General features: G+C 43.1%; 1 protein-coding gene across 1 annotated transcript in view; it reads right to left on the minus strand.

The window, feature by feature from the left end:
* The window catches only part of RIPOR2 (RHO family interacting cell polarization regulator 2), a 107174-nt gene extending 80644 nt beyond the window's left edge, over positions 1–26530 (minus strand). Inside the window, exon 1 of the mRNA XM_021528657.3 lies at positions 26449–26530. Within this exon, the coding sequence (XP_021384332.1) occupies positions 26449–26524 (76 nt within the window). The 5' untranslated portion in view covers positions 26525–26530. The remainder of the gene's footprint in view (positions 1–26448) is intronic.
* Positions 26531–27802: the final 1272 nt, after the last annotated feature.

The raw sequence follows: 27802 nt of genomic DNA on the forward strand, positions 1-27802 counted from the left end.
CATCAGGGTTCTCTATCTTCCATTTCATAGCCAGTGCTCAGGAGATCCAGGCATACCCACTGTGGGCAGTGCCCACTGCCTGTGGATAGCATCATCTCCTGATCTGTGTGCAGGAAAGGCATCACAAAGCAGAGCTGGACACTTCTCTTGCCTGAGCTGCATTTAAGACAGTACTTTCTGTGCTCTAACAAAAAGAGGTTCCCAAGAGCACATAAATATATTATAAAGCAGCAGAACACTCAATAATTAATTTTCAGCAAGGAGAGAGTTTTATTTCAACTGGAATGACATAAAAAAGCATTTTGGATTCTCACAGTCTGTTGATTCAGTCCAAAGACTGTTGTGCAGAAGGCTCAGACAAGATGACCAAATCCCCATGCACTGACACCCTGACTATATTTGGGAAAAATGCAATTTTCTGTGCAGAAAATACAGAATACAACAAGCAGCAGATCTCTTTTCAGTCCTTTCCTCTGACTTTGCAACTAGGAATGGTCTTCCAGGTCTTTCATCCTTTCATTCAGAGTTGCAGCATCCCAGAGGATCATTTCACTCATTTCCACCAACAGTGAGCACTCTGGTCATACGTGATGTTGCTCCTTTTTCGTATGCAGTTGACTGGTAGTTGGGAAATTGAGAATTTAAAATGTATTATGGCAGGAATGGTTGAATGGTATTGCTGCTATTTTGCAAGTGTTTGGAACAGATAAATAATTCATTTGATTAATTACCCGCATACAAATGGAAGTTCATGAAGGATTTACTGTCTTGGGACTACTGACTCAAGTAATTCTACCTAGGGATAAATAACTCTTTTCACCAGCACTTTGTGGGGCAGAGGGCAGTGAAGAAGCTCTGCTTGTGTCAAGAAGATGTCTACATGCCACAGCTAGTTTAAGAGAGCCAACAAAAGACATATGAGATTTGCTGAAAATACACAAAACCTACATGATCAAGGGTAGTTCTACAAAGCTGGTTGCTATGAGAACTTTTCTGCATGCAAAGATAGATAGGATTCTCACTGAACAACTTACAAACTACTTGTACTAAATTTCACTCCTCATTTATTGTCTTTATTAGTTTCACTGCTCGAAACTCAACATCAGATAAATGACTGCCTCTACACAATGCATTCATTTTGAGACTGTCTTTTTTAGTGCTTCCACTCTGTTGCTTTGTCTGTCATCCCTGGCAAGTCCTGCCACAGCAGTATAGCTCAGCATCAGGGTGATGAGGCATTGCACACAGCAGCTCTTCCTTGCACAGGCAGCACCTCCTTGCACACCCCCTTCCTCAGCTCTGCCCCACCAGACCAGCTGCCAGCAGTGTGTGCCAGGGACAGACCCCCTTGTCACCTAAGGGGCTGAGAGAGGCACAAGAAAGCTGAAACAACTATGCAGCCCCCAGATCACAAGCTAAAAATACCAATAAAAGCCAGCTGCACTGGTTCCTGGTGCCACGGTTGAGGCTGAAGACAGGGAGTTTTCATGTGATGCTGGCATTCCCTCACCTATTTATCCAGCAGATGTGGAAATCAGGGATGGGGAGGCTCTCTTTTTCTGAGCATGCTGTAATTAAAGTGCAGTAATAAAAGCCTAACTGCTGTGTGACTGTGGGCCAACAGCTGGGTTGGTGCCTCACATCAAGGACTGAAGTAAGCTCGTCCTCTTTGCCCAGCAAATCCAGGAGCAGAACAGGGTGTGAGGTGCTCCTGCTAGATCTCACTCCTGTTGTTTCTGTGTTTCAGAAAAAACAACTTTTTTGCAGTTGTTCTTAGCCTGCTGATGCTTCTCGTGGGAAGAAGCCACCTCTATTCCATACCAGCCTTCTGTGAATTTTTATGGCAGCTATTTTAGAACTCATTTCAGTGAATTTCCTCAGATTTCTCGAGTCTGAAATGCTATGTGTTCCTGTAATAAGGATGCCACTCATAGCTAGAAGCATTTTTCCTACATTATTTATTCATTATTCTATCTGATGAATGTGGGATGTGTTATGAATCCATGGTAGGAGATCTGGAGGTAAACTCATTTGCCTTTAGTACTATGTGATTAAAAAGAGACTCTCTGCTTGCGTAGGCAATGAAGGTATTGAATTTCTCTTATCACCAAGATGGTGAAAAACTTGATTCCTTTCATTTCCTCCATCAAGGAAGCAACAGACTGCCAGCACAAGCACATACAGTGTGATCTATTCAGAAGATACAGAGTTGCTAGACTAGATATGTTCTCATCACTTGCAAAACTAAGAGCCAGGAAGTAGGCATTTAAAGGATAACATCAAATATTTAGGAGATAAAATCTGCACAGAGTGTAAAATGAAAGATTTAATCTGAGTCTTACCTTAAAGAGTTGGGTTTGTTTTCCTATCTAGTATCTGCTGCTCAATTTCAAATGAAATGTTAGAAGATATTATATTTGGATACAGGCAATATAGAGTTCAAAATTTCCTGGTTCAGGAATGTTGTCACTCAGAGTTTTGTTTCAGTCTGTGACAGAAGAACAGGCATTAACAACCAGATGAGGTGGTCAGAAGTTTCATGCAGGTTTAAAAGGGGATAAATGAACACACATCTTCCAGGTTTCTTTGTAGTCCTAGAGCTTCACCCTTCCCTTCCAACAAAAGACCCCAAACCAAAACCCCAGAAACCCCAGCCCACTTGATAAAACAGCTGCCCTTTCTGAAGGTGAGCATGTGGCTGGCATTCAGGAACTGCAGGGTGACAGAACTGCATGTAAAAACAGGACTGATGTGCTTTGTCAAGGAGGATATCGGTACCTGCAGGCAGTACCAAGACTTCTGCCTGGGCATAGAATAGAGAACAAACAAATGATGCTGCTGCTTGGAGCACTGCCAGGACCTGCAGAGAATCTCAGAACCACAGAGATGGGAGGAACAGTCAGACAGGCATGACCCAAATAGCCAAGAGTTGGCAAGACTTTTAGGCAGAAGGCAGTTCTTTTGCAGATGGCCGATGCATTCATTCAGTAGTCAGTCACAGGCTCTGGGAGGCACTGGAGTTATTGTGCACCAGTGTCCCAGGGGACAGACTGTGTAAATGTACTGATGGGAGCAGAGCTAGAAAATGCCCCGCATGCCTTCAGTGCTTGCTCAGCCCTTCTGTGCTCAGCCCTGGGCTCTCCTTCTGCTCCCCTGCTGAGCCCCACAGCCCTGCTGTTACCTGCCCTGGGCAGAAACACACTCCCAGGACCAAGGACTCAGTGGTAGTTGTTTTTGCCTAAAGCTCGTCTCTGCTTTGCTTGCACGGTTTCACTTCCGATCATGTTCACATGTTCTCTTTAATGCATTGTGGCACTTTGTGTCTCAAAGTATTCCTTGCACAGCTATTTTGCTGAGTATCTTAGTGCTGAGGAAAGAACTAGTACAGGAAGATCTGAGAGTAAAACGTCCTTTGTTCAGCTGTCCCTGGAGGCTAGGAAGCCTTCACATTCCAAGCTGCACAGAAATGGCTGCTTTCAATGGCCTGATGCACCAAAAATCCATGCTGGCTGCTGGAGTTAAGGTGCCTCCTCTGCTCCCAAGCCATGGACAGGCCAAGGAACCATTAGACATAAACCACTGTAGATGGAAACTGAGCAAACACTAGTCCCACCAAGAGCAGTGCACATGCACACAGTTGTCAGCATTTTGGTTTTGGGCTAGCCTCCCGGCTTTTCCTGAGGGTGAGGAAGAAAACATGGTCTCCCACTCAGCTTTTGCCCCAAGCCCATCCTGGCACTTCTAGACACTCTACAGACCACAGACAGCAAAACAATCACTCAGCCAGAGGCTTTCAACAAGGTGCCAGTGAATTCCTCAGGGCAGTTCAGCCACCATGTGAAGCCTCACAACCTACAGCAGAGAGGAGCAGGTGAGGCTGCCGAGGGTCACAGAAGGATGGTGGCTCATCCATCTCAGTTGCTTCCAGAGTAGCTTGTGGAAGGCTACAGCATCACACCCTCGACTGCAGCATCCACAACCACTGGGTACAAAACAGCCTCGTGGTTGCCAACAGACTGGAGGTGGGTGGAGAAACAACTTTTCCTCTTATGGCTTTCTGTATGATGGGGAGAGAAGGAGGAGAGCAGAAGGAGTTGGGATATGTGTGTCTTCAATCACCCCAGAGTAAATGGGAAATGATGCCTGGGAATCAGCCCTATTAAAAGGAGTGAAATTTCAAACTGTGTGAGAAATAAAAGTATATTGGTACAGCTTTCTGAGCACAACTTCACCAATGGAAATTCCCTCTCCTGCTAACAAACAGTGGGTGGTTTTTTTACTTTGGTGTGAGGAACTGAACTCTGCAGACAAATTTTCAATTGCCTACACTTTGAAAGGATTTTTAAAAAAAATCAACAAAAACCCCAACAAAAGAAACCCTAACCCCAGAATGTCCATGGTGGGAATACAGAGCTGTACACATTTTGGCATACAGTTAATAAACTTATCTAAGAACAGAAGACATTCTTTTTCTTTTAAAAAGATCAAGTTTAACTAACATGAATATACCATGCTGGAGATTAAATGCAAATCCAATGAATCACTGTTAGCCAAACCCCAGCTCCTACTGGCTATGCAATCTCTTAACCTGGTTATGGGCTGGAAACATTGTTTTCAGGAAGACAGTTTATAATTTGTAGATAAATGATGGGACTGTAGAACTGCAGAAGCAGAGTGAGAAAGACCCACAAGTACGGCAGCTAAATCTGGATACATCTTTGCCAGATTTTTCCACTGAAGGAGAGGACAAAGAGAAAAGGGACAAAGAAGGAAGGAGTTTGAAGAGCTATAGCATCAGCTACATTGTGTAGCATCAGCTAAATTAAGCCCCTGACCCAGGTAAGCCTCAGCAGCTGTGTAGAAGGCCTAAGGAAGATACTCCTGACAGAAAGAGATGCTGAAACCCTAAATGAATGTTGTAGTTCAGCTGAAGGTGAAAATCTCTTTCTCAGAAAAGATCCCAAATAACTTCCTGACATGACATTTTGTACCATCTAAGTGAAGTTAAGCAATTTACCAGTAGAGGCAGAAATCGCCATCAGTCATAATTTCCTCTTGATCTGAAAACTGGGCCCATCTCACCAACAAACACTCAGCAACCACATAACTCTTTTGTGAATATTTGAGAGTTGAGAAAACTCAGGGACAGATGAGGAACAGGTTTACCCAAAAAGGTTTGTCATCAGACAGATCCATGGCATTGAATAGAAGAGAATGATTTCTTGCTGCAGCTACTTGGCAAAATGTCCTCTCATGGCAGATGCTGAACATGGTAGTGCAATTGCCAGGAGGTCACTGCTTGACAAGTTCTTCGCCACATGTAAAACTTTACTTCTCCTGACAGCAAGTCAGTCTTCAAAGAGCAGGAAAAATGTTTAAAGATGACACAATGAAATAAACACAAATTACTGCAGCTTGTGCTCAGTCTCCTTATGCAAATCCAGGGTGTGTTCTACATCGTGTGCCCTCTTGTTACAAAATAAACCCTCACCAACTTTCCTCATCAGCAGAATTTTGGCAATCCAGGAACATAAAGTCCACTAAAAGCTGAGAATCTCATTCATAGAGTAACTTAAAAGAAGAACCCTTTGGCATCTTTGTTTATTTTTATTTTAGCACAAAAGCCTGATTGTAGAAGCTGCAAAGCTAGGTGGTGAAGACATCAATTGATGATGATGGGGATGGAGTCCTGGCCTGTGATGTGTGGTGTGGAGCAGCCACAGCTCCTCAGCAAGAGATCATGTTTCTGCCTCCATCACTATTCCTGTGGCTCAGGGAGGAGATGAGCTTCTGGAAACTCCCCTCCTAGCTCCTCCTGTATCCCACATGGCATCTATCTCCCACCTTGGCACCACGCTGGAAGTTGTTGCTGGCTGTTATCCTACACTCACTGGGCGCATTTGTTAAGGACAAAAGTACAAAGGAAAAACCTAGAAGCCTAGAAAATTAGAATGGAGGTAGAGGAGACAGAATCACAAAATTACAGAATTGTTAGGGTTGGAAGAGACCTCTGGAGGTCATTTACTCCAACTCCTCTGCCACGGCAGGGTCATGTAGAGCAGGTAACACTGGAACACATCCAGGTGGGTTTGGAATGTCTCCAAAGGAGACTCTACAACCTTCTTGGGCTGCTTGTTCCAGTGCTCTGCCACCCTCAATGTAAAGAAGTTTTTCCTCATGTTGAGGTGAAACTTCTTGTGATTTAGTTTATGGTGACTGCTTCTTGTCCTGTCACTGGGCACCACTCTAAACACTCTGGCACCATCCTCTTGGCACCCATCTTGGAGATACTTACATGCATTAATGAGAGCCTCTCTTTCATCTTGTCTCCTCCAGACTAAGCAGGACCCTCAGACAGTCTCTCCTCATAAGACAGATACTCCAGACCCAAATTACCTTTGTGTCCTCCACTGGACCCTCTCCAGTAGGTCCTTGTCTTTCTTGCACTGAGAAGCCCAGAGCTGGACACAGCCCCCATCAGGACTGAGTAGGCAGGGATGATCACCTCTCTTGACCTGCTGGCCACACTGTTCCCAATGCATCCTAGGATACCACTGGCCCTCCTGACCACAAGGACCCATTGCCAGCTCATAGCCAGCTTGTCACCCAGCAGGACTCCCAGGTCCTTCTCTGCTTTTTGGTAGGTCAGCCTCCAAACTGTGATGGCACTTGGGGTTGTTCCTCACCAGGTGTAGGACCCTGCATTTTCTCTTGTTGAATCTCATTAGAACATTTCTCTCACCCCATTTTCCAGCTACAGATTCTACTCCAGACGTGCAGAAGTTACTTCTTCTGTCCCAGGGTGAGACCACTCTACACAGATGTTTGCCACAGATGTTAGATTGTTCCCTAACACCTTGGGTTATGGGGATCTTGGCCTTTCTCAGCAGCCTGTCCCAGGATTCCATCATCTCCAAACTTAAAAAATGCTGCCTAAAATCTAAGCCAGCTCTGTCCTGCTGCAGTTGAAGATGAAACATCAATGTAATGTTTACTTTTAGCACATACATTAAGTTTATGTACATTTTAAAGGACATATATTGATTAGGGATCTTTTTCCTTATTTTTCTTGAGCAAGATATTTAGGAAGCTCTTACTTGCAATAATATGAAGTCTTCCCCTCAATTTTGTTGACAGTCACTTGTCAAAGGGACAACACAAGAGCAAAGATTGATTCAGGAAACAAAAATGTGTACTTGTCCAGAAGAGTTATGGGTTTGGGTATAACATCCCCTTTCTGAAGTTCAGTGAATGTTTGGTTTCATATCACACCCTCAGCTTTACAACAGAAATGGACTACAGAGCAGAAACTCCTGGGTTTGTGCCAAAGAGTGGATGCAAAGTGTTGGTCAGGTACACTGCAGACTGGCTGCCTCTGGGACCCCAACCAGGTGGGCAACAGGATGATTGTTATGTGTGAGCAGCCCCCTTGATGAAATCAAGGCACAGCTGCTCCCAATCCCCCAGCCCAGTGCTGCCTGGCACCCCCACAAGCAGCTTTCTCCCTGTCCCCAGTGCCCCTCTGTGCCCTGCCAGGGGCTCCTCCCATGTTGTCCTGTCCTGACCTCACAGCTGGGTCTGCATACAAAAACAAAACAAAACAAAACAAAACAAAACAAAAAAAAAACCCAAATGAACCACACCTGATACTTGTTGCTGCCAGGAGGGGAAGTTTGGGATGCTTAAGTGTTGCTGCGGCCCCTACGCTTGGCACTGGTTCAGCTCTGCTTGTAGCTGGCCACTTACGATAGCAAACATCTGATATCATGTTGTACATGAGCTGTAACTAGCACACAAGCTGCTGGGAGGTACAGGGCACAGCAGAGAGCAACCATGCTTGGATGAAGCAGTTTTGAGTGGGTCTTGGTGGGAAAGCTCTGTTTGTACATGACATAGAGGGGCAGAACATATGCTATTTTTGGCTTGGAATGAAGTAGTTAATTCAGCTGAATAACATCATGAATCAGCTGCTGCTGGTAGTTTCCATAAGAAAGGGAAATATTTTACATAAGTAAAAGCTTACTAAAACTAGTAATAAAGAAAATAGAAGACAGGGATGTTCATATGTAAGCCAGCCCACATTCTAGGATGTGCAGTGCCCAGCTGCAAGTGCTAGAGCTCTCTAAGTAAGTGCAGAGAGATGATGCTATTGCTTTTGCTATTTGCTACTTAGAAATGTCTCACTGAGAAAATCAAGGGGAGTCATAAAATAAGAGTGAGTTGTTTGTTTGCATGACTGTCCCAGCAGGAGAGTACTGGTTTGCATGCGATTTGAAATCCCAGGGAGGATGGGATATAAACCAGGGAATGCTCATCCAAGATTGCCAAGTATGTTCCAGCAACCCTAGCAGCTCCCAGGGGAGAAAAACACTTATAAAGGAATGTTTTACTTGTCTCACTAGTATCACATGAAGTTTTTGACACAGGGATTTTCTGTGAATTATCAAGATTTTGGCTGATGTAAAACATTTCTTAAAGCTTTCTGAAAGCCCTTTCTCCATGGCAATAAGAGGTAGGATTCAAAATGACTATTAGGACCCCACTGCTGGCTTGTTTCATGAGTGTGTGAAGCTCACTTTCTCTAGGAGATGGGATTAGTTATTCCTCACTGGCACACAGCAGAGCTATTGAAGTCCAGCTGTGCTTGAATATTTTCTTTAGCCTCTCATTCAGTGCCTGGTGGATCATTCAGTGCTCACCCTCAGCTGCCTCAGCTGCTCCCAAGGTAGGTAAATTAGGCACTCTGGGTTTACTCTCTGCTTTTGTCTGTGACCTTAGCACCTCACAGTCCTGCCTGCTCCATAGGATGGGCAGAGTTGCCAAAGCTCTTCTCCTAGAGCCAGTTTTCCATTGGTTTCTCAGTTAGTCTCTGCCTCCATCTCCCTCAACATATCTACACATGTACATTTTGTGCATAATGCATCATTTTGGTGTGTGAGGTGTTTTATTGATCCAAGATATACTATGGATGTTCAAAGAGTCATTCTAGAAGGTATGCCTCCTATCTTGTAGTCCAGTCCTTGAATTTAACTCAGGATGTGGAAGTCTGAGCATGTGAGTGCAAATGAATCCATGGATTACAGTGCCTGAGTCTCACCAGGTTGAATGTGTCTTCCATTGCTATGCAATATTCTGCTGTGAGAGCCTTGGTGTTCAAGAAAGAGGGCAGAACAGCAAGCAGTTAAGAAAAGGTGTTTAAAAAAAACCATCAAAGATGTAATCCTCCTAAAGTACACAACGTTTCTTCCCCATTAAGGAAGAAGAGACCCAGGATCAACATAAAGATTTGGGCTGTTACACGATGTTCTCCATCTCTGAGTTAATCTGTGTGCCAGGAGCAAAGGCAGCGCAGCTGTGCCGGCGCTGCTGCGGGTGTTTCCAAGCCGTGTGGCTGGCAGGCACCGAGTGAGTGGAGCTCTCTTTAGCAGCACAGCTGAGGACTGAAGGCAAGTCTGCATCAAAGGATCTCAAACCATCAACGCCCTTGCTATGCATGGCAGGCATTTCAGCAAGCAGTAAAACCAGCTGCTGGTGGAACTCCCTCAGGACACCCCAGCTCTACAGAGAGCTTTCAGGAATCAGGAGACGACATTTACTACCCATTTGTGCTATTGCATCATTTAGGGACACTAGTCAAAACTCCTTGTCTTATACCCGTGTCATCTTGGCTGTCTTGGCAGAACTTTGCAGCTTTTAGAAAAGAAAATTCCATGATTGGTTGTTAAGATTTATACTCCAAACCAGATAAAGTTAGAGTGGTCATCTTTATGTGTAACATGTAGTATATTAAGGTTAAGGGAGCCAGAGTCCAGCAGCTCAAAGTGTGGCTACAAAATCTGTGCCTCTCCTCAAATTAATTTCTGGAGCAGCCCAGCTAACATTTTGCTCAGTCTTCATTAAACAAGAGAGGTCTGGACTGCACGGCCTGTATTCACAGATCCTGAGTGTAATTGTATGTAATTTCTGACTGTGATAAAGAATCTTTAACAGTAAAGTGCACTATGGAAACAACAGAGATAAAATCAAAATAACTTGAAATTGGAACACTTGAAAACTTGGCAGAGAATCTGCTTAGGAAGTTTACATGGCAGGGAGGAGTGTAATCCCCCAAATGCTGGGGATTACATTTCCAAACTTACAGCAGGGATATGCAATAACAACTCCATAATATTTTGATTAGGAAGGAAGCAAATAGCATACTGTGGGATGCTGCTGTCATAGCACACCCCTTGGCATCACCCTCTTTAAAGAAAAAAGAAAAAATAAAAAAATGGGGGAAAAAAGGAAATTATCTCACTGCTTAAAGATAGACAGGGGTAGAAGTCAATGCTTGGAGAAGGCATTTGCAGGTTTCCCTTCCCTTACCACCTTTTTCCTCTTTGAACCCATCAAACAGAAATCCATGTTTACCAAAATCCAGTTGTAGCCAAGTAGAAAACTCATCTGCAAGTCTGCTGCAGCCAGTGCTGCAGCACTAACTATTCTAACAGGCTTTCCTCCCCTTTAATGGAAATTCTCAATGTTCTTCATTTCTGGTCAGCACATCCCTTTCACTGGCTCCAGGCTCCCACACAGTGACATGCAGAGAGGAGAACACAATAATAATGATCACTTATAATAATTTTGGGGTTGAGGATGTTTGAGACTGAGGCTGAAGATGCAGCTGTATGTAGCAGGAACTGTTCTGGCTTTGTGCACTGACTTTTTCTTGAAACCAGAGTGTTAAAATAGCACTATCAGTTCCTCTCTCATGAGTGCCCACCACATCACCTAAAATAGAAAAATGTCCTAAAGCCTATGTGTCTGCCCAGGGCACAGCAGGAAGCTGGTGTGCTATTCTTTCCAACACTGAAATATCAGCACTCTGCATCAAGGTCCTGTTTTCATCCTGCAGAGCATTTTTTGATGCATGTCATGACATATCTTAAACATAAAAAAGACCCTAACGTAGGTCCACAAAACATTTCCAAGTACTAGACTGGGATATAGAAGTCATAGTTCTACTATTATTAAAAAATAATAAATGCAACTGAGACACTGATTTCATAATTCTTCCATATCTTATCCCAGCTAATCCCTTAACATGATAGTTACCTATTTCTTCTCTGTATGATGGAGGCTAATGATTTAATTACCCTTTTTCTGTCTAGTGTTCCCCATTCCTCCATGTTTACAAGCCATGCTTTTCTCTTGAGATATCTAAAGGATTAGTATTGTTAGGATAAACTCTGCAGTATTACTCAAAACGCAGTACACATGATTTGGTTTTAGTCTGCTGCTGCCCACCTGAAGAGCTTCTGTGCGCAAAAACATGTGTTCTGCAGTTTCAGTTTTATCTGTAGGCTGAAAAGAGAAAGTCCCCTTCAGTCTTGTCACACTATAACTATTAATTTGATACTTTGAACTTATTAACTAGTATCATTGTTAGTGATGAGCAGTTTTAACGTGGGAGTGAGAATATGTCCTTCTCTCCTGTGAGGACTCTTATTTCAGACAGAGCAACTACCTCACAGAGTGAGAACAGACTTGGAAGATGCTGGAATTACGAAGAGCTGGGTTGTATTCATGACCCCTCCATTATACAGTTTATATAATTAGACATAATGACAAAGTTAGTACTCAGTATCTGGCATCCGGTCCTCCCACAGATTTCAGCAACACTGTGGAGTCATTGCTTTTCCAGGTTCTTCTCTCTAAGTATTCCTATTGCTAAATACTGAACATCGGCAGTTATCAAGTAAAACCACTCACAGATATCCAGCAGGAAGCCTTCCAATTCAGACCAAACATCTGGTCTTCTTTTCAACACCTCAATACTGTCTTTTAGCCATAACTAATCTACTTGTAGTAGGTCACTAGATAATACACAGGTTACCAATTACGCTGTCTTTGTATCATACTCCAAAGTAAAAGAGGCTCAAAAATTAATTTTAGCAGTCCTGAATCCCTAATGACTATTGTTGCAATTCTGATGAAGTAGGAGAAGGAACAAATGGGAAGCAATATTTTCAGAATCACAAGAGTTGTTACAAACATAAAATTAGGCACATAGAAAGTGAGTGAAGTGCAGTGGAAACCTATTGCAAAGATCCCAAAAAGTGTTGAGACATCAGAATTTCACCTGCTTTCTTGTGCTGTCCTCTGTGCTTGTGCATAATAGAAAGGCTAAAAAAAAAAAAAAACAAAAAACAAAAACAAAAAAAAAAAAAAAAACCACCACAAACTAAAAAAGAAAACCCAAAAAACGAAACACCAAAACACAAATGAAAAAGAACAAAGATTGTTTGGCCTACAGTGCAACTTTGGTGAAACCTGTCTTCTTCAGTCCACAGGTAGCACTGAAACTCAGATGAGCCAAAGCTCCTCAAGGGTTATAGGCACCCATATTTTCACCAGTAAGCATACCCCAACAAGGTTTCTTACTGACTTCCAGAGAGGCTACCAAATATCTCAGCACCTCTCAGACATGAGACCATTTTCAGTGCAGCAGCCTGGTGTCCCCAGGCAGTAGGAGGAGGCTCCTTCACAGGATAAAGCCATTTATAGGGACCTTATGGTAGTCCTGTCCACTCTGATGTTGACACAAGCACTCATCTACTCCCACAAAGAGCCTATTGATGGAGCTCAATCAGGAAAACCTAAGCTACAGAACAATTTCCATGAGCAGCTGGGTCTTCTGGGTGGGTTGTTGGACTTTCTAATGCATGCACCAGCTTGTGTGTATTGCACATCCACAAAGCAGCTGTGCTACTTTTGTTATTCAGCACTTACATATGTCAGGAATTTTGGTCCCACCTAAATCCTTTTGTAGCTCTGGACTTTAATTAGTAACGTGTTCAAAATACTTTGAGTTCTTCTGGATTATAGCTATAGGTGCTTAGAGGCAATGCTGTGTGGTACCAGAAGTTTTGTTCTGTAAAGGGAAATCTAGCTGGGTGTTAATGAGCATCACAGGGAATTAGGCTCACTCAAACAATCTAACACATTCATTTCTATTGACATCTCCATTTATAGCTTCTCTATGTATTTAACAAAGGAATATCGGTGGTAAAACAATGATAGAAAAACACAGGACTTGCATTAAACCATTGTGGCTACTCTACATGATATCAGGAACTGAAATAATGAGACCAAAGTCAGCTTCCTCCAGATCATGCCAAACCTTGACCACAGTAAAGAGGAGGTATAAATTGCACAAATGTGGGGAAGCACTAGCATGAATAACTCCAGCTGCATATCCAAGTCCACTTTCTTTCCACTTGTGTGAAAAGCTCTTCCCTGTGAAGGATCAGGCCAGTGCTAACAGAAAATCAGCCACCGTTTCTTAGTATCCAGTGCTGTTCACTGCTCTGCTTTGCTTCCCTCATGCTTATCATCCTTTTCTGCTTTCTGAAAATGGGTATTTCTAGAGCATGAGTAGTCCCTGCACGAGTAGAGGGCCAGCACAGAACATCCACACTGCAGCTACTAGCAGTAGCCATGCTTCTGCTCTGCTGGGGAGCTGTGCTCTTATAAAAATCACAGCTCTCAGAAAAACATCTCACACAAGATGACAAATGCCTTGCTTACAGGCTGACACACTATCTGAACAAAAATATATTTATTCAGCCTATCTTGCACTTTAATTTGTTGTACTGCAACATCCCAGCATGGCTTTTTGGCTTCAGTTGATAACTGTGCTAATTTTTCCATCTAAATTAAGCTATGTAATACTTAGGGACAAAAACAGTCACATTAAGATGTGTACTAGAATCATGTTGTACAAATACTATGAGCAAATCCCATTGTGATTTGCTCATGCTGAAGATCATGAGCAGCCTTTCTTATAGCAAGCAAATAGGAAGGCATTGGAAACATGGCAGGAATTTTTTCTCTTCAGAATCAAGAAAGGGAGGTGGAATTGGTCCACCCAGACACAGCAGCTTGGAGGCTCACTTCCTAAGGCTGCTAATGACTAATCCTCTTGTCTTCCCCAAATGTGTCTCTCTAGACCCTATGTAATGACTTGAGAAGGCTCTCACAGAGACAAACTTCTCCCCCAGAATTAGTGGGCAGGAGGTCACATCATCTGTGAGGAGGTGGGCATGACATTTGAGCCCAATAGGGAGTGAGCTTGTCATGAAAGTGGTCTCTGTAAAAGCCAAACTTTGGTGATCCCTCTCTAGACCCATGGCTGAAAGAGTCTATGTAAGTTTTGAGAAAGATACCTTTCAATTTTTTGTTTCATGTAGCTGCACAGGAGATACACCCAACAGAGTGCAGAAACCCTGCCAATAACTTCAATGACTGCAGACAGAACTAGCAGGGTCTGGCTTCATCTGAGGGAAGATCTGTATCCCCTGTCAGTGGGCTTGAAACACAGGCTCCCACAAAGTGGTCAACTGTGATTATTACTAAGGAGGTCACAGCAATTTTAACCTTCAGCAGAGAGAGCAGGATGTTTTAGTCCTTTGTCCTTTTATGGCCTCATCTAAACACAGGGTCGTTTGTTTGCTTTGGTTTCTTTTACATTCAAGGACATAAATTCTGGACAAATTGTACCTAATTCTACATAACCTGGGGGTAGCTGAGCACCAGATATATCACACTGAAAATCCCAGCCTCTAGAGTGCCTTATCCTCTTCCCCCTCAAAGGGGGAAATATTCCTCTGGAAGACTTTAGGATTTTGTGCTGCATTTTTGATGAGCCAATTTCAAGACCACCAGTGGGGAAAATAAGCAGTCATGGTCTCTGGTAGGACTGTCAGGAACTGGAAGGAAAAGGTGGCAGGTTTATCTCACAAGTCAGGGAGCATGGACCATTCAATTCCCTGACTGTTTGCTGTAGCAAAAATCTGCCACCAAAGAGCCGTGACCATCAGACTTGCTGTATATTGTGTTAGTAATTCAAGTGGATTTAGCAGCACATACAGGTTTATCATGCATGCAATTGAGTTGCATTTGTTGAGCCTTACCCTGCTTCCAATTGGATGTTTGCAATACAAACCTGCATATTTCTCTTCAGATATACTGTTTCTATGTGACAGCAATTCTCATGAAGTAACTGAGACTAAAAAACAGCCTTGTTTTTGGAGAGCTTGATTAGAGAGGTCTGGCACATACAACTCAGCATCTCTGCCCCAACCACACTGTAATGTTTCCACACAAATGAAATCATAAGTTGGACACACATTTTTGCCCTGAAGGAATAAATGCCCCCAAAATCCCATCTGCCACCACAGCAAGGTTTTAAGCTTCTGATTTTTAGCAACAGCAAGAGCAAAACCTGCAAAAGGAATGAAAAATCAGAGTGGAGAACAATTTCAGGAGGAGGATTCTCCAGGGCTGTGCAGAAGGGCAGCTCCCTCATTCCTCTCCAGGGGGAAGTACAGCACCCCTAGTTTCTCTGTTCCCACAGGTGTACCCAGCAGAGCACCCTGCCAGCCCTCAGAGCACACACAGCACAGCCACCTTGTTCATGTTACCATTGTACACACACACCACCCCCATGCTGGAAAAAACAGGCTGAGAAGAGCCTTGAAATCTGGTTTTGCCACTGTTCATTTTTTCTAAAGTAAATTATATTTAATGAAAATACCTGAGACACAAAGTACCTTGTTTTCATCTTAATTAGCAATTATGGTTGCTAATTAAGGCAATACCAAAATAATTGTGTCATAGTACAAAGGAAATGTCCATGTTTCTCTGTGCCAGATAAACAAGATTATGATCTTCAGCCATAGTTCCAGAACAGAAAATACTCTACAAATAATTTTTGTGGGGTTTAATTTAACATGTGTATGAGAGATAAAACTAGTGTAGCTTTTGATATATGGTGAAGGCCACCATGTCATATAAAGATGGAGGGAGAAATCACAACAGTCCCATGTCTTAGAGTTGAAACACAATTAGCCAAATAATCATCTTCAAGTGATCTCACATTCCTCACTTTCTATAGTTTTTAAACTCTTCTTTGTATGTTAAAATAGATATACTATCTTATATGTATTACATATAATATATTAATCTGTTGGTATGAATTTTCTTTGCCTAATGTCTTCACATAGACGCATCTTTGACCATTTACCCAGGGAAGCATTCACTGAACAAGACTTATTTCCTGCAACCAACTAAATGGTCTTTTTTTTAAGAAGTAAAGAAAAGCATATCCTCCACAAAAGCTAATTCATGCAGCACGACTCTTTGAATACATAGTCTAGCAATACACAAGTGTTGGAAATAGCACAAAAGATCCTTGAAAACACTTCTAATTGATTAATTCAGCAGGGTAACACCATGGAAATGATTGATTTCAGTCTACCAGACCTCCCTCTGACCTTTTTACAGCTTCTGTTGATGGGTACTTGAATGGAAAAAATTTAAATACAAATGGCAATATAACAATAGAACCCAATTTCCCAACATTTTAATATATCAAATTGACTGCAACAGGTTTAAGATGCCACAAGTACCAAAGCTTTTTTTAAAAATGTATCTTTAAAATAGTGAGAACTTTAATGTCAGTAGTAATGACTGATCTCAAATGACTGATCTGACTCACAAATAATACGTGACTGTGTTCTTCTAAGCTAATGATGAGGTGTAACAAACCTGGTGATAATGACTATTAGAAAGGGTAGAAAAAACCACTGTAGTACATTTCTTTGAGGTCATCAAAAAAATTGAAGTCATCAGGTTAGTTTCCTATGTAATCATGATTTATTGCAGGGATTGCAAACTAAACCAAGGGCAGGTACCTCATCAACACTTACTTAAACTGAAGCTGCCTTATTTTTCCAATCAATGTAAATAATGTAAATAATGTAAATAATGTAAATAATGTAAATAATGTAAATAATGTGGGCTGATATTTCTGCCACTCATCTGGAGTCTAGAGACAGGTGATAGCTGCACTGAAGGCATGCAATTAAGAAATTCCAAAATGAGAAGGACTATTTCTAAGTGTTTGATCCTTCAGACTTGACTCAGGCAAACTCCCACTCCACCGCCAACTGACCTTCAGAAACCATGCAGACCTGATGCAGAGAGAAGCCTTTTTCTTGCCCTTTTTTTGGCTGAATAATGTTTGAACATAGTTCATGGGTTTAGAAATAACCATGGTTTTTAGAAATAATAATTTCATTGTGCTTCCAGAGTACTCATGTGAAATACTGATGTGCTGATGACAGAGGACGCGGGCAGTGGCTGTGAAGGAGACCCTTCTCCATGGGAGAAGGATCACTGTCTCCTGCCCTGAAACAAATATCTTCTTGATGAACTTGTGGCTTTTTGGAAGTTCTTGGCTTCCCTACACCCCTGTCCTGAGCCCAGGCTGTAGGGGTGACATGGATTTCCCACACAGATGTCTGCACAGACAGCTGAGCAGTTGAGGGCTCAGCAGGGCAAGCAGGACACTTCTCAGTCCCCAAATTGAGAGAGAAAGCAACATTTGTCCTTCCTGACATCCCAATCTGATGTTAAATACACACCATATTCTTGGTAAGGTCAGCCTAGATTAGCAAGGGAAAGCATGTAAACTCATGCTCATCAAACGTATGCAGCACCTTCTGCAGATATTTGCAAAGGGATTTTGTTTTTTTCACATCTCTTGAGGATCTAAAACTATTAATGCAATTTCTCTACACAGCTTCCAGTGGTGGTTGGCTTTGAGCAGTTCAGCTGTATTGTCAGACCCAACCTGTGCCATCAGGACCTGCAACCATGGAAAATTTCACTAAACTAGTTACAACTGTTTTTTTCAGATGTCATGATTGGGGCTTAGTCAGGCTGTCAGGGTCTCAGTTTGATACGCACGTGTTTGTTTCAAAATCCACTAACTTGTTTCCTTCAATCTCAGCTCTGATTTTTATATGTATTCAAAATCTTTTGCTGTTGTGGCTCTAATGCAAACTGTGAAAATTATTCAGAGCGTAACCAAGCAACATCTGCCCAAGCTATGAGCTGCTTGAGGAAGTGTCAGTACTGATGTTCCCTGTCCCACAGAAAATGCATGGGGAAGAAGGAGAGAGTATTACCTCATATGCACCTAAAAACGTTTCCAAGCAAATGTCCTAAGCAGGAGGCATTTCAGTTTGGAGTGAGGACTGGCACTTCCTAGGGAAGTCCAGCTTTCCCTTCCACTGGCTGGCCCATCAGCTAGGAGGGCAGTACAGCATGGCAAGCTCACAGGATTGCCCTGGACTGTGAACCAAGCATCTCCTGTGGAAATTCCTCCCTGCACATTTGTTGCTTTTCTCTGTGGCTGTTGGTCACTGTGCAGGGGGGTCCACTAGCTGGCAACATGCTGTGATGCTTTTCTCCTTATCCTTTATCCCTTGACAATTTACAGCTCTCTGGCTGCATGAGAGAGAGCTCTGCATCCCACCTGCATATTGCACAGAAATGAGATTTTTCTGTGATCCTCCTTTAGGTCCTTGCTGTTGGGGGCCGTGGTACTACACTTCTCAATATTCAGCAGGTTACTGTCTTCTTGGGGCTGCAATAATTTAACTTTTTTTTTTCTAGTACAGGTACATAGGAAGCACCATGAAAGTATGTGCCTGAGTCAAGCTCCCAGGTCAGTCCCTGTCACACTGGCTCATGAGATTGTACCAAGGGCAATTGGAAATGGCTTAATCAAGCTTACTGCCACAAGCACAGTGTTAATGAGCAATAAATAGTTCACTCTAGAGCTGTGGGCTTACATCAGGATAGCTTTCATTACAGAGATATCATCACCTAACACTCAGCATCAAGAAGATGGCAGTGGTGTTGAAACTAGGTCCCTTCCAACCCAAACCATTCCGTGACTGAACCAGAGGGTGGTCAGGCACTGGAACAGGCTCCTCAGGGAAGTGGTCTTAGCACCAAGCCTGGCAGAGTTAAAGAAGGATTTAGACAATGCTCTCAGGCACACGGTGTGACTCTTGGGGCTGTCCTGTCAGGAGTCGGACTCTTTGACTCGGTTATCCTTATAGGTCCCTTCTAACTAGGATATTCTATGATTCTATAATAAAATGTGGTAGTTTCTCAATTGCAGCTGAAAAACTTAATGCGATGCTTCAGTGTTTCTAAAGAGCATCTGAGTATATTAAAACACCCCCATATGCATGTGTAGGTAAAATATTATTTAATTAAATATTAAATTACACTGGATTTATCCAGCACTCTTGCAATAGAAGAGCAAAGGAAATACAACCAATTATAGGCAAACTGAATTGCTCTGTCTATATTCTTCTTAGAAGTTTATTTTTTTCTGCTTCAAGGTGATTTGACATTTTTGGGTTAGATTTTAGGAACTCAGTGCAAAAGCCTGGCTTTGTACTGCCACTCCAAACCAGAAATTATTCAATTATGCATCACCCCATTCCTTCTCCAAAACTAAACCCTCTCAGATACTGAACTCCCTTCAATACAGGTTTTAAATAGAAAGGGTAAGTAGGGTAAAGCTGGTTGTGGGAGTTACTTTATTTTCCATATTTTCCATAAGATGATTCCTCTGACCTGGCCAGACTCTATGGTTTGTTCATGTTATGAAAAGTACATAACATACTCCTACTAAGCAGTTTTGCAAACAAGACTATTGCTATTATTTTACTGCAGACTTTTTCCTTGACAATTGGAATATGTTAATCTTTCTTTTCAGTTTTGCTCTGGTGTTCTAAAATCTGTATATTAAAAACAAAACTGGAAATTTGAGCTTCATTTCTGTATTGTTTTTGACTATGCTGGTTTGCAGGCAGAGACTTTACCCCTGTAATTTGATTTCAGCATCAGAGCACTGTAACACTTTTGGAAATGGAGAGGCTTGCTTGTCACAAACATGCAAGCACCTTTTGTTTGGTGAATTTTGTTTGTAGAATAACAGATATGAAAATTACAAGTGAAGAGCTCACTTCAGAAAATTTGGCAACTCTAAGTAAAGTGAAAATATTTTTAATTTTTAATAGCATGATAGTAGTATGTCACTGGAGGTCTGTATTCCTCCCAGAATTTGCATGATACATATTCCCTACAGCTGTCCATCACTTAGAAAGTAGCTGCTTTCCATTATTTCATACATGCAATGTGGATTCTCCTCAAGAGGAACACCCAGTTCTTGCAGAGGTGCAAGAGTTTAGCCGTGGGCGACTGCAGCCTGTGCTGGTTTTTGAAGGTGACTCGCAAAGAGGAATTCAGGATCCGGTATCTTTCTTGGAAAGCTGCCACCAGCACTCAGAAGCTTTGAGAAATGCAGCTTCTACCTACGGCACAGGATCATAATCCCCAAGGTATTAAAAATCATTTCATCAAAAACACCATGCCACAGCATCTACACCAGTGACACATTTGTCCTGTATGGGTTTAAGTTTTCATGTGACATAAATTTTAAAATATTGGTTACATGCTTTTATCTGGACTTCTCACACCAGCTACTCAGTGTAGTGACCACTCCATGCCTGGTGACTGTACTAATGCTTTTAAGACTTTTAGGTGTCCTGTGCATTTCTTCTGCCCTGATGTCCTTCACTCTGCACAAGCATAGCCTGTTCATTCTCATAATTTTCTGTTTACTTTCCAAATTAGTTTTCCAATATATCACTCCTTACTCTGATCAAAAGGATTAACAGAGCTAAAAGGCTTAATAAAAATAGACATTATAAGGCTTAACAAAAGTAGACATTATATTTGGCACAGGGTCAATGGTGCCTGTGCTGTGGACACTATAACACTCTGTTTAAATCACCAGCTTTGAAACAGCTCATTATTATTATTTTCAGGCACATCTTTACCATCTTTATTTATTTTGTAAAAAATGTTGAAACACTCTTTAGAAGATCACTGCAAGAGGGATTTATATTGATTAATTTTATCCATCTAAGTTTTGGGACTAGATTAGGCCCTACAGTTCTCAATGAGGAGAGCAGCAGCAGTGATATGGTAATACAAAATGTCCAGACTGATCCATTCCCTTTGTCCTCAGAGCAGGAGCTGGGGCTGTTGTGCTCAGACCTGGAGGTTGTGCTGTGCCTTCTGCCTGGGAGAAGATGCTGTGGGGGCATGTAGTGCAAGGCTCACACTCCACCCCAAAGTACAGTCTAAGAGGAATTTAAATGGCACTGGCCCTAGGCCCACTCAGGGATTTATTTCCTTTGGATTTATGTATGGATTTTATTTTACAAAAGCTATTTAGCACACAGCATTAAGTAATGCAGCCTGCTCTGGAAATCTAGGGCTTGTGAATTTTACTAATGTTCAGCACAACAGTGAAGTCCTTACTTCAATAAGCACACAGCAGTTTTAATACAAGGAAAAAGGGAAACATTTGGCTGTTGGATGGGGTTATATCCTTGCAGTGCCCCTAGTGTTTGGTTTATTGTATAAAACAATATATTGCTGTATACCAAGGTGAAACTCATCATAAGACCCACAAGTGCTGGGAGAAAGTTGATGAATGAACACATTCCTTTCACTCAGCAGTTGTCTCCTAAGGTCAAGGCATCCTTGACAAGGCCTCACAGGACACCTGTACACTTGTGTTGTATGAGAGTGAAGAGCAGTAAAGCCATCCCAAGAAGAGCCATCGCCCAAGCAATGAGTATAAGATCACTACTGCACTGCACAAGAGTTACCAGATTTGCTGATAATTCAGCTGAGAAAGGCTAAGGTTTTGTTGCATCCAGGAGGATGAAGTGAAAGAGGGTTTATTTATATGTTACGCATATAATAATAAGGCAGAGATTAGTCCTCTAAAGGAAGGGGTCAAAAACAGCAAACAAAATAACTATTGCTACTGGTTTGTCTCTTTTCTTCAGGTAATTGGAGTCATCACCTATTTCCTTGGAAATCTTAATAATGGTACCTGTGAATCATTGCAAGTTTACAAAGTTATCAACTGCATTTTCATCACCATCTGCCCTTCCAGGGCTCTGCTGCAGACTCACCATTAAGGTCTCAGGTTCCCCAGTTGTAATGAATAATGACAAAAAAGTTCCACCTTTTCCGAAATGCAGCAAAAAATGAATGGTTGAGGGGCAACACTAAGAAAAACAAAACAAACCATGCAAATGTTCTTGAGGTTGCTTTGAATTACTTATTGATGTGAAATTCTCAATACTTTAATCATTATTCAAAACCTTGAATCCTATTATGATTTTCCAGTCACTGAAGCATGGAGTCTAAGCATTGCACAGGTACAGAATTAACAAAAGCTCTGGGGGAAGAGGTTTTTCACAGCCATGGATGAATATTACTCATACTTGCATATTCTTCTTTCCACACGTCAAAGGTCTGACAATATGGTTTTGAAATCTATCAATCTCCACTGATCCTGAAAGGACCCCTCTGAGGAAAGGATTTTTGCCCATGCAAGTACCAGAGCACTTCAAGGAGGACCATGCCTTCAGGTACATAACACTGTGTTTCAAAAAACATTTCTCTTAGTTAAAAAGAAAAGTACATCTATCCCTAACTGTTGCATGAAATCTACTCCTTTGCAGGAGAACAACCTCCTTCTCTCTTTCCAAAACAAAAGCATAATTCAAAATTATTACATTATTACTAAGAAAGACTGGGATAAACAGCACACTTTTAAAAAAGATACCATTTAAGTGTAGATTAAATACAGACTCATCTATTAATATATAGATTATTTCCATTTATGAATATAAAAAATATTCTTGCCTTGTTTCCCTAACACCAGTGACTCATATGTTGAGGGTTTTTTTCTATAAACCAATTGCACATACCACAAAATAATAAGGTACATTTTCTTATTGTGAGGCTATGCAGTTCATGTATAAATTATGCTTTTGCCCTTTTTCTTTTAAACATGACATTTTTGCTCCTGTTTTCTTTCTTTTCTCAGCTTTTTCATGGCAATTGATTTTTTTCAGTTGGAAACAAATTGAAATACAAAGCAGACCTTTCTCTTTCTAAATTGCACAGCCCGTTTGGATCAGAAAGAATAAAGGACTCTTCACAACATTACTTTAGTAGGTCTTGCTGATGAGGAGAAAATGTGCCTAACGATGAATACTTAACGAGATTTAATTAAAGATTGCCATCAATTCCTTGCCCTAAAAGTTAAAGGTTGTGAAAGTGCATTAGCACCAGAGGATACAGCTTCTAAGGCCCACTCTTGCACAATAAACACCGTGGCTGGATCCCAGATACCTGGCAGCACTCCAGGATCAGTTTGTGCTGGTGACAGTCAGTGCTGGCAAGGGCTGGGCCCAGACATGGACCTGGATCCAGAACCAGACCCAGACCCATCACAGTGCTGTGGGTGGTCAGTGCTCATGGGGTGAACATGTGGACAGACACCCTGTGTCTTGCCCCACAGCCCCACCTGGGGTTATGGCTCTAAACAAGTCACTAAATACTTCTGCTGTGGTTTTCCCCCGCTTTTGCCTTTTCATCAAATGCTTTCAGCAATATGTGAAGAGATACAGATGGGCCCAAACCTGCAGAATTGCTGAGACCACTCATGACCAGAGACCTTGCAGCCTCTAAGGATTGGGCTGGTATGGCAAAAGCCATCCAAAACAGCCCTCGGCCACACAGCCAGCAGAATTTCCCTATTTGCTGACCTGCATCAGGGACATAGAATCCTTTTTTATTGCTGTGAACTCTTAATATTTTCTGTGTAAACCCCATCTGCTAAGGTTCAGGCAAACCCAATCCATGCAGTTATTACTAGCATGATCCAAGCTCAGCTTCCAACCTTGGCATGAGCAGGACCTATTAGCCTCTTTTCCTAAGGAAACATTATGCACAGTAATCATTAATATTTTTTAACCCACTGGCCAGCTTCAATCAAACTTGGCAGCCAAGTAGCAGTCTTGGAGACCTCAAATTCCTACAAGGTTCACAAACCATATGTGTGGCTGGGACAGTGGAAATGGAAGGAAAAATAGGCCAACCTGTATGAGACCTCAGAGACCCCAGTGAGACTGAGATGCTGTGGATGACCTGCTCCAGGAAAGCTTCACAATGTTTTTCCATATGCATGGACACAGGAGTGTCCAGAGGAAAAGCAGATTTCAGTATTTCCAGAGTCTTTTTTACAGCAGGATCATGAACTTACACTTTGTGCCCAACGTCTCTCTGTTGGAGCCAGCCCTTGCTGCGAGCTGAAAACAGAGAATTAATTTTGTGAATGTCAGAAGCCTCTCAGAGGGTTTCTCTGGTGCCAGCTGCAGTTGCTTCCCCTTGGTTGAAGGGACAGCCACATCCAGCCAGGCAGTGAGGAAAATGAGGAAATCATTACTCTCTATTTGAAAACGTGCCTTTGTTCAAAGCAGTGTTTTTGCCATGAGCACACGTGCCTGCAGGGAGCTTCCTTCAGGGACTCAGCTGTAGAATGAGGCCACAAGGGCAGGCACAGATGGACTGAAAAGTCCCCCGGCTGTTTCTTTGAATGGCTGCCTTAACAAGGAGATACAAGTTACAACGACAGCCTGGGCTCAGAGAGACTTCGAAAACCAGCCAGCAGTAGCTTTCTCACTAAGTTGTTTTTTGGGTTTTTTTTTAAATTCTAAACTGCACATTGTAAAACAGAATATCAGCATGTCTCCTGTAATAGCAGCAGTTTTGCTGCAGTGCCTCAGCAGAAGGCAGCTAAAGAGGACAACCTGTATCTGGACACACAGAATTTGCAATGAGCAGTCCTTCCTCAGGACTGGCCTCAGCACAGATCACAGAAAGCTGTGTTACTTCACTGATCCAGGCAAAGCAACCTAATTAAAGATGCCAGAAGTTATTTCTAGTAACAAAGCCAACAAACACTCTTCTGAGTGATTAGCATTTTTCAGACTCATTAAGAAATAAAAATATAAAATCTTTATCCCATTCTTTTGGTTCAGTGCTGCAATGTTTCCCTAAGGCACAGGCCAGCTAAAAAAAAGAGGCTCTGAGAGATGTGCAAAGATAGCACCATTGTCAACCAAAGAAACCTCCTTCAATTATTCAGAGCATCTGCTGTTCTCAAATTTCTCATTCTTAGAGCTCCAGCTAAGTGGTGCATTTGGCAGTTGTTTTTATTAACTCACAGGGCAGCACAAGTAAGGAACGTATGTATTCACAAGATAATTAATGCTCAAAGTGAATATTGTGGTAAGAACTTTCCATACACATTTGCAAACTATCTGCCAAATACATATTTTTGAAGAGTAGGGAACTTCATATGGAAAAGTTGAATGTAATCCTAAGTAGACCGGAAATAAAACTGTCTATTTTTCTACTTCATTAACAGCCAGAAAATTGACCAAAATACTCAACAAAGTGCAAGCATTGAAAACCAGTGAACACAGCCTACAGTCAACCGACAATTAGGAAAATCAGTCTTTCTGACATCTATCGGTAATATGTTGCATCTGAAAGGCACACTGGAATTGAATTCATGGCAAAACAATATTTAAGAAGGTAGCAGTGAGAGCTTTGTGTCTGTATTGCCATGCTATCAGTTAGAAAAATTCAAACGGACCTTGTTATCCCCATGGCTAAACTAAGATACTGAAATTACGTGATCTTCATGAAGAGTTGACAGACAGCATGCTCATTTAATCATATTAATTTTTCTGGAATGTATTCCTAATGGCATTCTAATTCCAAGATCCCTTTTACAAAATAGCACCTTGATGGGAAGAGAGGCCAGTCAACCCAGCCCATCCTCGCAAGCCATTGCATTGCATCTCCTCAGGAGTAATTAGACACTACAGTTGACTCAACCAAAGAAATCCCCTCTGTTTCCTCAGGTGTCACAATACACTACCCTTTCCATTTTTCTGCAGAAGTGCTGGCAGTATTTCTTTCCAAGTTTCCAGCTGAAAGGGAGCCTGAATAAATCAGCTAAAAGTGGCTGAATCTCCATGTAATGGTCTGTCAGGGAATAGAAGCAAACTACCTCCAGTAAAACCACGGTGAAAAGGTGAATAATATATGCCAGAAACCTGCAATAAGGCTATATATACATTTATATACATGTATGTGTATGTATATATACACACAAACATATATACATCAGTGATGTGCATGGATATTAACCAAAGGAGTGGGCAAGTTCGGAGTGTTGTCTACACTGTGACTTCACAAATCACCGATCTGGTTATGTTCCTTTCAATCAGACTTTTTTGATTCCTTCCGCTGGTCAAAAAAAACAGGAGTGAGTAAATATTGTTCATTTTTCCTTATTCCTCTTTCACCACACAAACCATCCCGTCTTAAGACTCCCTTAGAAAAGCTAACAAGTGCTCAGCCGCGTCAGGCAGGGGCCCTCCCGGAGCATCCCGTCCCGACGAGTCCCGCAGCGGCGGGGCTGGCGCGGCACAGAGCCGTGGCAGCGCCCTCCGCAGCCGGGCCAGAGCCCGGGGAGGGCAGGGGCTCAGCCCGGCCGCGGGGGCTCTGCACGGCGGCGGGATGCTGCCAGGCCCCGCGGGCAAAGGCAGGGGGTGGGGAGGGGTGCGCGGGGAGCTGAGCCGCGACACTTACTGAGGAAGCGCCTCCGCCTGAGCCCGCAGCGCCAGAGCCGCGCCCGCAGCCAGCGCAGGCACGGGGACAGCGCCATGGCCCCGGCGGCCCGCGGCCCGGCGCGCCCCGCTCCCCGCCGGGCAAGCCTGCGGCAGCCCCCGGCCAGCCGCCGGGCCGCCGGCAGCAAGCGGCGGGCGGCCAGCGAGGCCCTGCCGTCCCTCTGTCGCCATGCCATGTTTTATGCATGAAGGAAATTTCATCCCGATTCTCCGCGCCCGGTGTCTACGTGAGCTCCTGCGACGTGGGGGAGCCACGGCACCAGTCCCTGGGGAGAGCGAGCTCCGGGGGAGGCAAGGGGCGAGCATCCCTCCTGGGCCGGGGACGGCGCCCGCGGCAGGAGCGGCGCCTTTCCCAGGAGTTTACACGTCTGAGTCTACGGGTGCTGCGCTGCGGGGCCCCTGGAACGAGGAGAGATCCGAAGATATTCGGGAGCCCTGCAGAAACCCATGTGCACCCTAGTCGCAAAATCACGGCCCGCGTTTGAAACCTCAGCTTCGTTGCTGCCTTCTAAGGAAGCGAGAGCATGTGAAGGAAATACAGTTTTAGCGTGTCCATGTCAGTGCTGCACTGGTAGGGGTGGGTCAGCATTTCTCACATTCTAATTTCACTTTTGCTATATACAAAATATAATTCCCAAAGTAATTCCCAGAGTAATTCCCACAGTGACTCTTGCAACACTGTCGCTGCTGCCTGAGGCACTTGTTTTGTAACATAACTAAACATAACATAACTTCTCTGATGAGTTCACACCACCACACAATTTCACAGAATACTCTGAGTTGGAATGGATCTATGAGGACCATCACGTCCAACTCCTGGCCTTGCACAGGACCATCCCCAAGAGTCACACAAGGTGGCTGAGAGTATTGCCTAAGCACTTCTTCCACTCTGTCAGGCTTGGTGCTGTGACCATTCCCTGGGGAGCCCGTTCCAGTGCCCAACCACCCTCTGGGTGAAAAATCTTTTCTCAATATCCTGCCTAAACTGCCCCTGACACAGCTTCAGGACATTCCCCTGGGTCCTGTCACAGAGAAGGCTTCAGGACATTTCCCTGTGTCCTGTCACAGAGAAGGAGACTAGTGCCTGCTGCTCCTCTTCCCCTCATGAGGTCTGTCCCGAATCCCCACTTCAGGGTGAACAGACCAAGTTGTAGCGAGTGCTGTGCTCCAGGATGGTTTAGGTGAATGGAGATGCGCAGCTCTGAAAGCTGCTCTTTGGGATACGAGGTTTATTAGGGATGCAGAAAGGTCCTGCTTGGAGCTGCCAGATGCAGCACGTGGCGAGGCTTGAGGGGATGGGGGAGGGGAGAGACAAG

This window comes from Lonchura striata, chromosome 1 (assembly GCF_046129695.1).
Source record: "Lonchura striata isolate bLonStr1 chromosome 1, bLonStr1.mat, whole genome shotgun sequence".
NCBI classification, from domain to species: Eukaryota; Metazoa; Chordata; class Aves; order Passeriformes; family Estrildidae; genus Lonchura; species Lonchura striata.